Source organism: Lepidochelys olivacea (genome assembly GCF_965140295.1).
Source record: "Lepidochelys olivacea isolate rLepOli2 genome assembly, chromosome: 1".
Lineage (NCBI taxonomy): Eukaryota > Metazoa > Chordata > Testudines > Cheloniidae > Lepidochelys > Lepidochelys olivacea.
Window position 1 is genome coordinate 164208258 of NC_140411.1, and position 14469 is coordinate 164222726.

The window sequence follows — 14469 nt, forward strand, 5'->3', positions numbered from 1 at the left end:
AACTCTTGTGAAAGCTTCAAAATCTATCCCCCCAAAAAATTTTACATTTTTATTATGTATTAAATTCAGAGTCAAACAGGACTTTATTCTTGTTGCCAATGTGTGTGGGGGGAGATTACTTGGACTCTTGCAGGAGTCATTGACAAATTGAACTAGACTTATGTCCTGTTATATTGGATTTTTAAATTGTTTGTTTCTTTGAAATGAAATCTAGCATTAGATATTAAAAATATCTGTAGCAGAGCAGTAGACATGTCACTTGACTACAGTAATATTATACTTATGCTTTTGAGAGAGACTCTGACATGTCAAAAACAGTCCAAAAACTTGGAGTTTGAAGATCAGAATATTAAATCATGGATGAGCCTCAGATGCAAAGTCAGATCTGGATCCAAGGTATCCCAGTTTTCAAGGATATTTGAATGTGGAGTTTTTTGGTTTCATCCCATCTCTCTGAAATACAAAAATGTCTGGTGCATCTCTTCTCAATAAGCTCTACTCTGTCCAGGTTTGAGGATTCATTAGCCAATATTAGTTGGTTGCTTTGTTTTCTATTTGCCTCATGCTGCCTTTCTTGTTTCATGCCAATTTGCCTACAAATGACTATCTGTATTAGTCCTATCCGATCTAACTAAAGTTATGCAATATTCAGCCAGAATATAAAATGAAGTTTCTAGTTAGTAACTATCTGGGCTTTCTACGCTCGGTGCCAAGAAATAAATCTTGGATTTAACCTTTTAATATCAAACATTCAAATATCAGATCTAAGTATGCCTTAGTCTCATTTTCAAGCCAGTTAGCCACTCAGGCTGAGGGCAAGTCTACAGTCAAGCGCTACATCAGCACAGCTGCACCAACACAGCTGTGCCGCTGTAGCGCATGTGGTGAAGACACACTATGCCGACAGGAGAGCGCTCTCCTGTCGGCATAATTACTCCACCTCTGCAAGAGCTGGAAGCTATGTTGGTGGGAGAGCATCTCCTGCTGCCATAGCACCGGTGTGGGCAGCACTTAAGTTGATGTAACTTATGTCACTCGGGGTGGCTTTTTCACACCCCTGTGCGACATAAATTACATTGACTTAAGCAGTAGTGTAGACCAGCCCTTAGTCTCATTGGAAGTAAGTATGAGTTAGGCTCCTAAGTGACTTGAAAAATGGATGGGCTCTTTCAGAAATTTTACCCAACATCTTATAGGTTGTCTACGCTGTAGCTGGGATTGCTTCCCAGTGCAGGCAGACAGATGTGCTAGGTTTGCTTTTGAGCTTTCATGTGAAAAACAGCAGTGTAGCTTGGGCGTAGCCACCCATGTATGTACTCTGGAGGTCTGGGTGGAATTGTACTCAGGCAGCTAGCCCAAGCTGCTGCATCTGTTACCTCCAGCTACACGGCTATTTTTAGCATGCTAGCTCAAACAGAGCAAGCTTGTGTCGGTCTACCCATGCTGGGAACCACGCTGCCAGCTGCAGTGTAGGCATATCCTTACTTAGGGCTCACCCTGTAGTGATTGCTGACGTCAATGCAACTAAAATATTCACAGCACTGCTGCAGACAGTAGTGAAGCCATCAACTACACATAATTTCCACTGATTTCAGTGGGAGTTGCAGCACATAACTAATAGAAGAATTTGGTCCAGAATGCTGGGCTTAGTTTTTGATAGATAAGTAAAAGGAGAAACTAACTTTCAAATATTGTTTTTAATGTTTTTGTAAATTTCATACTAAACAGTGCACACACTTTTGTTAATAGACAAAATGTCATCTTAGTTCACAAGTGAAAGCAGTGTTTAATTATAACACTAAGGGCTTGTCTACACAGGGAAATTTACTGGTATAATTATAGTGCAATCATTTTACCACTAGAACTCCTTGTGTGGACACTCTTACTCTGGAATACAAGTGGTTTTTTGGAGGTTAGTTTGTTTCTTGGTACCAGTACACTGGTATCGTTATACCAGTAAATTTCCCTGTCTAAATAGGCCCTAAGATGTAATAAACGTGCCCTCTTTACTGCAGTTTTGGAGCGGAGTTTAGCTCCTGTCCCTATTCTCCTCTATCAGAAGAAGCCCTATTTCCTTTTGCACCCTCCTTTTATCCAAACAAAACTCCTCTCCCCCAATTTAAGAACTTAATTTTAAAGACCTGGGGCTTAGCCAGTATCATAAGATATACAAGAACCCAGTCATGTACTTTTGTTTTTTACGTAGTCTATTACATTCTATTATTAATGGCTACAGTTTGCTATTAATTTGTGGCCTTTCTTATTTATGGAGTATAGATTTAAGATAAAGCTAAATCTGTTTAGTTTACCTCCCTGTTTGTAAGCCAACATCTAGGTGGCTTATGGGTTAGGGTAGTCAGTTAAACGAGCTGTCTCTGGAGCAGCAGAGCACAAAACATTGTTGGTCACATATACACTAGCTTCTGTTTTGTTTGCTTGGTCTCAAAACATTTATTGGAACGAGGCTAGAGTCAGCCCAGTGTCTTTGCAAGTCCAAGTCACCGTGGTGGAGGCGGGCGTCTCATGGAATGGCCTTCAGTGGGAAATTTAGTGGTTGAAAGCAAACTCAGGGCATCATACTGCCACGGGAAGTAGTTTACACCAGGACTGATTCAACCAATGCTGTCAAACTCATAGCTGCAGGACGCCCAACTACATCAGAAGCACGGTGAAATGCCTGAGACATTTACTGCTCATTCTCCAGGGTTCAACTGGATGGAGTAGAAGCTGTTTTACAATGGCTAGGAGTCAATGCATTAATTCTGTGCACATTTCCTGTCAAGTTTCTCTTCCCCCAGTGGGAGTGAGTTCTCCCTGTAGGCCTGGCAGACAGTTTGGGAGAGGTGAGACAAAGAATATTGCACAATTAACATTGGGCCTTACAACAGAAAGTCACAATGGCTTTGCAGAAGGGCCCTTGTACTTGCCTCTGTTCACAACCTACACCAGCAACAGTGAATCTGGTCCATTCTGCATCATGTCTCCACTAATCCTCACTGAGTGGTTGCCCTCTTTCCCTCACAGACTGGGTACAACTCAAGAGATTTGAAAGGAACCAATGGGGTGTCAGCCCCACCCACTGGAAAGACTGACAGAAGCACCTTACCTCCAACCTTGAGAATGACCATGATTGGTTCCAGCATTTTAAAAATTGCCCCTTTTTAAAATTGCAGCAGTTTTGAGCACTTTTTCCTCCTCCTCCTTCTGTTCTTCTCTGGGGAATTTTTTCCCCACTTAGGAACCACTCTGAGGAATACACTTTTCCCACCTTGAGAGAGTGGAGCAGACCAGAACGGCACAAGTCAAAGTCCAGATGGTGCTCAATATGCAAGAAGTACCTGCAGCCAGATATTTTATTCTCAGTGTGCCCAACTCACTGAGTTTCACTCTGCTAGCAAAAAGGGCTCTGAAGCTGATAGACACAGTTGCACTCCATTTCAGAGTACATGTTGCACCGGAAGGAAAGGAACCTGGAGCCATCCTAAGCCAAACAGACTCTGACTCCTCTCAATGGCCATTTCCACCTGAAGGGACGTGAGGCATGTCAGCAACAAATTAGATGCAGCCACCTTGGTAGCAAAGAGTCCTCTGTTGCATCCTGTGCGCTAAAACAGGTACTTTTTTTCTAGAGCAATTACCTCAGGATAATATATTGGGTATTATGACTATGGTACAAGTTTCTTATATTCTGAGTAGTTCCTGCTTCAAGTTCCTGGGCAAAGGAAAATGGGATCAGCCCCCAAACAACCTACACGAGCATATGGCTGTCTGCATCTTCCCCCAGAAAGCCCAAGGGATTAAGAAAAAAGGCAAATAAACCAAAAGCCACTAGAGGTCAGAAATTATGGTTTTGTTCTCTTTTCTCTTCCTCTACTGAGAGAGGGGAATTTGCAGAAACTGAGGGAGCACCGCTTGATCGAGAATTACAGGGGGCTAAATGTTGCCACCTGCCAAAGCTGAGGCAACAAAGATAATGAATATCACAACGCTAGTGTCCAGCCTGCTGGGCCCTAGCTTGAGGAAACCAAAATCAGGGATGGAACTCTCCTCTAAGATAACATCAGGTACAACCTCTGTGTTTTCCCATTCATGGATGTTTTAAGAACTCACTGCAAGTTTCCAGGTGAGGGCACAATCCAGTCTCTAACACCTGGCAAAGTTTTTGGGGCACTAAGAAAAGCTCTCTTTGAATAATTTTAGGCATCTGTCATTTTCATACTACTACCTGTCACTATAATGTCCAAGAACCTTCTGTGTAAAATGAATAGCGAAGTTCATAGTGGACTTCATTGACATCTCCAGCACTTCTCCCTTTATGAAGCCAAAACTCTACTTGGAGCAGGGGTTGTTTTGACAGGACAGAGAAGGGTGGGAGAGATTTGGTAATTACAGAGGTGATCAAACTGAGCATCATTTATGGTGGAAAGGCCCTCTCACAAAGGATGTGCAGGCATGGCTCTGTGGTGCCCTGCCTCTGTTTCCCTCATCTGAGCCCCTTAAGAACTCTACACAGACTGTCTTGTGTCTAATGACACCACTGCCTGTGGCTGGTTTAATAACAGAAACAATTAAAAACAATCCTTAATATCTCAAAATGAAGTCTGTCATCACAACACAAGTTCATACTCAGCCCTAGTGTCTTCTACCACATCCAGAGCTCTTCTTCTGTCCCAGTCTCCTTTTCACAAAGCTGCCATTCCCAGCTGGAGCTCAGCCTTCTGGCTTTGGCCGAAATCCTTCTCCCACTCAGGGGTTTCCTGATCACTAGAGTTATTCTCTTCTCTGCCACAGCTGCTTCTTCCATGCCGTTTTCCCTTCTGGCTCTTTATAGAGAGCAGGAACACCTGCACTTTACCAGGCTCCATCAAGAGGCTGTTATGAGGCACAGGTGAGCTGGACCAGTTCCCTCTTAAAGGTCCCAGTCCTCCCTATGACAGGACAGTGTTGCAACTTTTCCAAAAGATGTTCAGAATCTGGATTTACTTGATCTCCTCTGGAAGACTGTTCCGTAGTCAGATTCCACCCCAAGAGGGCTTTGTCCCAGAGGAGCACAGCTGTCATGGTGGTTCATAGATTGAAATTAGATCTTTGATGTAACTGGGGCTTAATCTATGAATTGGTTTGAAAATTAGAAGCAAGACCTTAAGATGGCATTGGCAGCCAACTGGGAGCCAGTAAAGGGACCTGAGCACAGGTCTGAGGTGCTCATCATGGCCTGAACCATGGGGAAGGTAGGCAGCCACATTCTGTACCAGCCGAAGCCTGTGCATCATCTTCACATTCAACTTCAGATGTAATGAATTACAGTAATACAGCCTGGAGGTGACACATGCATGGATTACTGTGGCCAGCTGCTCATCAAGGAGGAAGGGATGAAGTTTCCTCACAAGCTGAAGGTGAAAGAAAGCAGCTTTGGAAATGGATACTTCCTGGTCATCCAAGCTTAGCGAGGAGTTAAACAGGACCTCAATGTTTCACACTACTTTGACAAATGGGGGCTGTTTGCCTTCAATGGAAGGCATAGTCAATGTCTTGGCCAATTCTTCAACGCCTTTCCCCTGGGTTCAGCTTGACCCATCTGCTCTTCATCCGAGAGCTTACTTCCTCTAGGCATTCTTGACATTTTAGTAGTATCAGTGATTGCATCAGTTGAGAATGAGATGTATGTGGAGGACAGTTATACTATTTACCTTACCCGCCTTGTCTCTATAATCAGCATACTATTGGCAGCTGAGCCTTTGGCATCTCACTTTCTCTCCCAGTGGTCTCACAAAGGTACTGAAGAAAAACAGGATAGATTCCTGCAAAAGAGGGCCATCGGAGAGGAGGAGCAATTTACCATCACCACTCCCTGCGTTCTGCTAGAGAAGAACGATTGGAGGCACTGTAGTGCTGGGCCAGCTGCTCCCTGCTATGTAACGTAGGCAAGTTAGTACCTTGTGGTCCACTGTGTCAAAGACATGAACATGGAGATCTAACCAGTGTCAGTGGCCATGAAGGGATCATCTTTTAGTGCCCCTAGAGCAGTGGTTCTCAGCCTATTTACCATTATTACCGGTATGGCCCAGAGGATGTCACATGGGCCGCAGCTGTGTGTTGACTGGGCCACAGGTTGAGAACCCCTGCCCTAGAGCCATGTGTGTGCCGTGCCCTGGTCTGAGCCCTGGGTGTGAGGCATCTAAGATGATATCTGATGTCACATGTTGTTGTTGGAGCTTGGTTGTTATTACTTCCTCAATTATTTTGCCCAGGAACTGCAGGCTGGAAATGAAACAGTAGTTGGAGAAACCTTCAGGAACAAGAGTTGACTTCTTGAGAATTGCATTTTTCAAGGCATTTGGTAAGGTGTGCTTTACTGAAGAAGGCATTGCCTATATTTTCATTAGTAGTAGTCTTAGGTGTTCACTGGTTTTTACTATCCAAGAAGAGCATAGATCTGTTTCACAGGTTGTGGCTCTTAATATTTTTCAGGCTACTTGAGTTCAGTGGAGTGGATAATAGAATCTGATCGGGGCTGAAGTTTTCTGTCCTAGTTGGCTCCTTTTGTATCAAATATTGCAGAGAGATCCTCCCTGGCTGAAGACAGTTATGTTCTCTGAAGGGATTTCTTCTTCTTCCCCAGTCAGCAGGAAAGTTGAAGAAGCCTGAAGACAAGATTCTGAGACAGTGTCATCTGATTTGCAGACAGCTTTTTGTGCTACATACTTTTCCAGAGATTTGATGGCTTGGTCTGATGAATCTTAAAAAATAGAATTCATACTGAAAAACACATCTTCCGTCCATGTCCTTTTTGGCAGATGCCTCTATGGAAGTAATGTGCTTTGCTGTAACAGCCATGGTCTCAAACCCAGATATCATATTTGGTTTTCCTTTGGACTGCCGTTAATGATTCTAAGCAGATCCTCTCTGCTTAAAAGTTGAGTCATTCTCACCAGTCCAGAGAAGCAATAGAAAAAGCAGTAGCTGATAGTGTGAACAAGATCAGACACTCCTTTCTTCCCATTCCATTCAAATCTACGGAAGGGGTCCCTTCCAAGGATCCACGCCTCCTATTTGCCAATTGCAACATGTCTGATTCTGGCTATGGAGGAGGTAAATTCTGAAATAGGTTAGAAATAAAATCCCCAGTGCCCTCCGGGAGGCTCAACTCCTAACTCCCATCAACTTTTTCTATGAGACACATGAGTGATCTCTGACCAGACCTGAGCTCAATTCCCAAACTTTCTTCAAAACATGTCTGTCTTCAGGAGAAATCCCACATTTTCTGTCTTATGCGCTTAAACCCATTTCAGAACCAGAGACATTCTTGGGTCTCAACTCCATTCTCTTCATTGTGAAGAAGAGGACCGGAGGTAGGTATATGTTATGAAACTGAAGAATATATGCATAAGAAACTCAAAGTTTCAGATGGGTCTCCTTTCCTTGAGAGCCACAATATTTTCTGTTCTATTCTTGACTTGCATATACTTATTAGAAGCCTACCTGCAGATACCAAATTCTATCAAAGGTAATATATTTGCCGGTATTCATGTTCAATTTCAATATAAGACTTTTTTGCTCTGGCAAATTGGATGGCCACAGGCTGTTCTGTACATATTTCCCCATCCCCTTAATCCAAAAACAGAGCAAATTAGAAAAAAAAGGAAAAAGCAAAAATGATCTATTTGGTCAAAAAGGCCTTGGCTTTCACACCTAATAGAAATGCACATTGTTATACACCTTTATCCGTACGTCTCTGATTTAGCTCCTCATGATTTTTGTCTATAAGGATCTCTGTTGCTTCTTTTACAAGGACAAAATAGTTCCTAGGGCATCTCTCAATTTTATTCTGGAAATAAATACTCCTTTTCACATCAGTTAAGAAACTCTGCTCTTGTCGTCTTGTGCAAGTCCACATCATTCATCAGAGGAGTCTGGCACACCTTAGATGTCCACAGTGCTCAGAAAATGTATTTAAGCTGAAGAAAACAATATGGAAAACCTTCATTATTGTTTCTTTTCACCTAAAATACAATGGTAAAAAGTCCTCTCAAGCTTCCGTTGCCAGGTGGATTTATGGTTGTATATTGGAAACATGCAAAGTCTCAGGAACCTGGATATACGAAGTCATCAAGGCTCATTCACTGAAGAGCATGGCAATATCCTGGTCAGAGACTGCTGTGGCCTCCATAGAAGAGATGTGCAAGGCCACAGATGTTACTTGATACCCCTCTTTGTCAGGCACAGTAAGATCAATCTTCAAGCACCTCCTTCAGGAGCTGGGTGCCACAGTGAGTGGTCCCAAGTGAATAATCCTGTGACATCTCTGGGGTCGCTAAAACTTTTGATCCTACCTGTCTTTCCCTATCTTTTATTCCTCAGTGTTTTCCATCATTCCAAAGGAAAACTTCCTTTCTCCCAGTAATGTCTCTGCTAATCAGTCCTAACTAGTTGTTTTCAGTGTATCCATCTTACTGCAGGCTCCCATTACAGCTGTTTTTTCTTTTCTTCGGGGTGGTATATGCAGTTAAACACTGAGCAGAGAAATATTTAAAACCTATTTCACACAAGGATTGGACTGAATTTTCAACTTCTTATTTGATTTGATTTTTTTCATTGGAAGTACACTTCTTGTGAGTTGCCCGGTGGGAGAGGCCAACATCCCCTGTGTTCGTTTCAAAGCATTTGAGCTGCCCCAAGCTGTGTGGAAAGATGGTGCAACTCCCATCAGTGAAGACATTGCCCAAAGAAAATTAGTAATCAAGGCAATTTCCCATTGACTTCAATCCTAAAAACACTTACATTTACTATCATTAATATAGCTAGTAAGGCAAATACTTCAAATATAGGTACATTTTTAAAAGGATGGCCTCCCTTTTGTTTGGGTACAATCATGCCTGTATTTTGGTTTCTGCAGTTGACTTGTAGGTGCAGATCTGCGTACTTCCACTTCTTTCTGATTATGCTGGCACAATTTGAATCCAGATTTTTGCACCTGCAAACTAACTTCCATAAACACGCATGTGAGCTGTGCCTGTAAAGGGAGTCCACGTCTTGGCTTTTGTGAAAATTTACCCACTAAAGGCTTTAATAAAAAAAAAAATTGACATTCTGAAACTGGATAACATTCCTGTTCAAATGTTCAAACGAAACAAAAGTAGGTCTAAATGCCATGACAGTGTGCTTTTTAAACATGCTGCACGTTACACCCCAGATATATTTTTCCTGTCTTCAGTAAACATACTGTATTTCATATTTTAGAAGTACACATTAAAAACATCTTCCAAATGCTATGCAGCTTATTATTTTTAAGATAACACTCACCTTCATAACTCTGTGCAAGATTATGGCGTGCGACATTCATTGGCTGATCGGGAAGATTTTTAGACGGCGACTGGCTGGTAGGTACTAAAGAGTTGGCATAATGCCATTGGCGCTCTCCACTTGTCTGCAACGTACTCAAGAAAAAATGAGCCACTTCACAAGGTGACCCTTGAGACTGCCCAAATTTGGACGTCAGCATTTGTTTTTTGCTACTGAAGACATGAGAATCTACAGGGAAGTGTCCATAATGGTATGAGAAAGGCAAACTATATGAGGGGGCATATAAAAGTTCACTGTTTTCTGAATGGAAATTCTGTTCTTGGATGGCGCCAGAATTCGCTGTAGGGCTGGATCTCCAGCTTCCAACCTGGCCACATTCCAGTTTGTCTGTTTGGAATGAGCTGTATTGCTGAAAAATAAAGAAAGGTGTTCAAATGCATCCATGTTACACACCAGTGTGGTAGCCTCCAGCCATGCCACCTGGAACTGCAACATCATTAAATCTCATAAACTAAGTAGGGTTGGGACAGATCAATAATTGGACTGGGAAGCTGCAGGGGAAAGTGGTGTCGGTGACTCAGTAGATGACATTCTTCCCCGTAAGTCAGCAGTGAGTAAGTGTCCCCCACAAAGGCACTGTATTAGTAGCTATGATGGCTACTGATAAAACAAGGCTGCTGACCACTTTTCATTAAAAATCCCATGTGACTTTTCACCAGAGTTAGGGCATTAATCCTAGTGTTCAGTCAGAAATCTTACTTGGATAGTTGTGCCTATCTAAAATTTCCCCTGTTTTTAACTGGAGACAGTTAAGGACATGGTGTGAGGAATATTGTAAACCAAATGATACACTCCACCCAAGAGATGGCTGCATTTCAAAGGCAGGTTTGCAACTCTTTGGAGATCCCTTCAGGATGTGAGCTGCTATGTAAATATCATACAGTATTGTTAGGTCACTGAATAAAGACAGTAGCAAAACACTATTTTGATGCAACTTTAGAGTAATTTCAGCACAACCTCAGTCATCCTAATGTTAAGGAATAATTTTGCAGAGTAAAAGTTTTTGGTCAATAGTTGTACTTAGACATCAGAGGATATAATCCTGTTTTGAAGAACAGGAAGTCTTGGTTAAATGACATATGAGTGTCATTTGCTTATGTTAAAAAGATTTATTTATTAATATGGGAAGCTTTGGAATGGTGGCAAGTCAAGATCTAACCTCTCTAAGTCAGTTAAACACCACAACACACACTTCCTCCAAATGTTTGACTGGCTCCAACTGTGTTCAATAAAGTACATGTGCTAGTTTTTTCCCATTCCTGATCAATAATAATATCCAACTTTTATCATCTGTAGATCTCAAAGTACCTTTACAAAGAAGATTAATATTCTTATCCCCCATTTTACAAATTGGGAAACTGAAGCACTGAGTGGCTAAGTGACTTGCCGAAGGTGACCCAGCAGGCCAGGAATTGATCCCAGGTCTCCTAAATCCCAAGTCAGCATCCTATCCACTAGGCTACCTTCTGCTGCCTGAGGAAGTTGCCAGCATTCATTTGGAACCAGACCTTGGTTATCAAAAATTGGTACATTTTTACACTAGCTCAGATTAAACATACAGCATCTGTTCTGTGTTACATTGTTCTCTTTTTGCTTAAAAAAAAACCAAAACCTTAGTTTTTCTAACTAATCTGACTACCTAAAATCTGAAAGCTTTTGAGTTCTGACTGATAACCTGATAATCCTTAAGCCTCTTCTTCCCCCATACTGTGCCTTCTCCATTTCTTCTGTGCCATTTACATAAGATGGCATTCTCGTGCCCCCAAGAGAGGACAAGCCTCATGTTAACTGGCCGCACTGTACTAGCAGCAAGGTAATCTCAGGATGACCAAGCTACTCCCACAAATGCCCTGTTTACTTGTAGTTGGGTATTACTGAAAGAGTTACCTGTTGCGGGTAAGGAGTCATTCTGAGTTTTGCCTTCATTTTATTACTTTTGGGTTTTGCTACTCTCCTTGTTTCTTGTGAGGTAGACATTGAGTTTCTGCATGAAAACTGTGACTTAGAAATGGTAACCTGGTCCAGTGATAATTGAAGTTCCTTGTACTCAATATCTCTGCAAAAGAATCATTGTGATAGGTTAAATACTTTAATGCATTGCACAGATGAAAAATATCATTTTAAAATGGTTTAGTTTCACAATGTTTTCATTACTATCCATCCAAGATATTCATTTGGTCTGCAGTGGTGGGTGAGGAACGTGAGTGAGGGAGATAAGGCCTGAACCTATTCCCATGGAAATGGATTGAAAAAATTCCACCAGATTACAAACTTGGTACTAAACATCCTTAACATCTGAACTTAAGCTCGCGCTCTCTCTTTTTTTTTTTTTTTTTGTTTAAGCCATCCTTGTGGCACTTTGCCTTGGGAACCATAGACAACGCTGGTGTGGGGCTGATCTAACAGCAGGGCAAAGATCAGTTCAGTGTCCTCCAATCTTCCTCAAGCATGAGTTCGTCTTTTCCCTGACACATCTGAATATTGGCACAGAGGAAAGGGAACCCAGGTCATCCTTCTGCCAGTATGATCTGCTACAACCAAACCACAGAATCAGCCAGTAGGGTTTAATTTCATGGTGAGGTCTATCTTTTCTCACATTTATCTGTTCAATAGATACAGCAGATTTTTAGACAATATTTTATAGGTAATTGTGTACAAAAAAATAAGGATATTTAAGACTAAGCTGTGGGGCTTCAGTGTTGTTTGGTGTGCTGGTTTGTTTTTCCATTTATTGATGAAGTTCTGATTTAAAAAAAAAAAGCCATTCCTTTTGGACTTACCAAAAATTTCAGTGGAGGGAAGTGAGAGGGTATACCAAGAGAGCTGAACATCAACAATATGAAAGCATACAGTATAAAGATTGAATTTCATGGGTAATGACAGTGTTTTCAGTAAGTTTTACAGCAGACAGGTGAAAGAATAACCAGACAAAACCTTTTCCCTCTCTTCCATAGCTAGGAGTCATTTCTGTCTGAGAAAATGACCTAGAACTAAATTCTGCCAACAGATGTGCACAGGCTTTGTGGCAGTTACTTGAAAATACAAGAAAAGAGTTGAGCCCTAACCAGCTGTGCGACCTCAGGCAAGTGATTTAATTTCTCTGTGCCTCAGTTTCCTGCCTGTAAAATGGGCATAATACTTCCTTTCTCCCACCCTTTGTCTGTCTTGTCTAGTTAGACTGTAAACTCATCAGGTCATAAACTTTGCCTAGCATACAGGGGCTCTGATCTCAAGTACAGCCTCTGGGCTCCCCTGTAACCCAAATAATTACCAGTAATGTGACATGTTCACCACCAAATTTTTGGAATCCTTCAGAATGCAAGATAATAGTGTGTAAATCTAATCAGAGTGGATACGCACTCATTTTACCCAATATGTCATTCATACGGTCACTTACTGTAAGTAAAAGAGGGAGGTGGTGGGGAAAGAGAAATTGCTGTAGATTGTATATATATATAAGATGATACCAGAAGAGATTAATACAATAAACTTGGATAAAGGATTGAATTAGTAATCCATTAAGTACTGATAAATGTCTTTATTGGTACAAAATATTTTGACTTACGTAAGGACATAATTGACACTCACTATGCAGTGAGGCCGAGATGAACGGCTGTTATGCACGATGGTAGCATAGCTCTGTACCCAAACCCAACCTCCATGCTTGGACAGTAGTCGATAGTACTTGGTTGTGACTTGGCCTTTCACCAACACTGTGAACATAATGCAAAGAGTATTTCACATTGCTTGACCTTGTGACCAGCTCCTACAGTGATTTATTTGTAAAGAGTAAACTTGTCCCCTACAAACTCTGAACTTCCCTGAAAAGACCACACTCCTCTATATAGTTTCTCTGGGTTTTGCATAATTGTGTACAAATATCTTATTACAGACTATTTATCTTCATCTGCCCTCTATCTCCCAATTTATTCTCCACTCATATCATAACAAAGTCGTTATTTCTGGAAGTGCAAATAACCACCCCCATCTTTTGGACTGCTTTTTTTAAAAAGGTCTGAAGAATCCAAAAATATTTGGAAACAGAGAGAGAACTGCTTTTATTTTAATTTTACCAAAGAATTTGGAAGCATTTGCAATTGACTGATTGAAACACGATTGAGCATTTGTAATGTACTTTTGGCTGCTTTTCTTTTTCCCGTCTGGAAAGTAAACTTTGTATTTTGAAGACTGAGCTTATTTTTTTAACATGACAAATTTAAAGTACAGTTCTTTGGTTCTTTTCTTAAACATACAAATAAAGAGTAGTCTCAGGAAGCAGATCAGTTACTGGAGAGTTTTTACTGGAGGTGTAAATCCTCTAAACACCCTGCTTGGTTTCTCTGTGAAGGGGTATGCTAAAATTAGAACTGGGGACAATCTCCAAATGTTTAGTCTGGCTCCCTCTCCACAGATCTCTCTGGTTCAGTGCCAGAGATTTAACTAATGCTTCACAACAAAGCCATAACTCCAGCTCTGGAACATTCTTGCATGACCCTGAAGGCCTACTGGGAAGCTCCACCTTGCTCCTTTTCCACACACCCAAATATTTGTTTTACGTTGAGCAAAAAGGCAGTATGTGGTGTTCAAATGCTCCGATTTAGCCAATAGCGGCAACTCGCAGTAGGTTTGTACGATACACTATGAAGAAATAGAGATTCTCTCTTACTCTCTAATGGCCTGATTCTGCATTCCACTGAACTGGATGGTAAAGTTCCCAGATGGAACTAGGCTGATTTTCAATGCAGGATCAGGCCAATAAGTTGGCCAGACAAGCAATAATTTTCTGCTTTAATCCAGTGGTAGTGAAGAAAACAACTGCTTGAAATGAAACTTTTGGACTCATTCGATTACTTGTATTCACAGGGGGTTATTTTGATGGAGATGTATCCAGTAGTAGGGGTGGAATAGAAGAGCACTTTTCTTTACCATTTGGTAGTTAATGACATGGTTTTCAGTCTTTGGACTAATTATGTTTTTGTAAATTCTGACAGTGGTCAGATGCCACGGTGATGTGCATGTTGTAAATACCTGGTTAGAGAGACTGACATACTATAATGGAGCTAGAACTTTGGGTTAAATGAGTCATGGAAGGATTAGAACATTTGT

General features: G+C 41.4%; 1 protein-coding gene across 3 annotated transcripts in view; it reads right to left on the bottom strand.

Moving 5' to 3' along the window:
* SIM2 (SIM bHLH transcription factor 2) overlaps nucleotides 1–14469 on the bottom strand; it is a 71460-nt gene that overhangs the window by 3306 nt on the left and 53685 nt on the right. For all 3 annotated transcript variants that reach the window (XM_084647134.1, XM_084647135.1, XM_084647136.1), the window contains 3 exons: nucleotides 12929–13076; nucleotides 11251–11419; nucleotides 9304–9712 (listed from right to left, as the gene is read on the bottom strand). In XM_084647134.1, the coding sequence (XP_084503260.1) occupies nucleotides 9304–9712; nucleotides 11251–11419; nucleotides 12929–13076 (726 nt within the window). The remainder of the gene's footprint in view (nucleotides 1–9303; nucleotides 9713–11250; nucleotides 11420–12928; nucleotides 13077–14469) is intronic.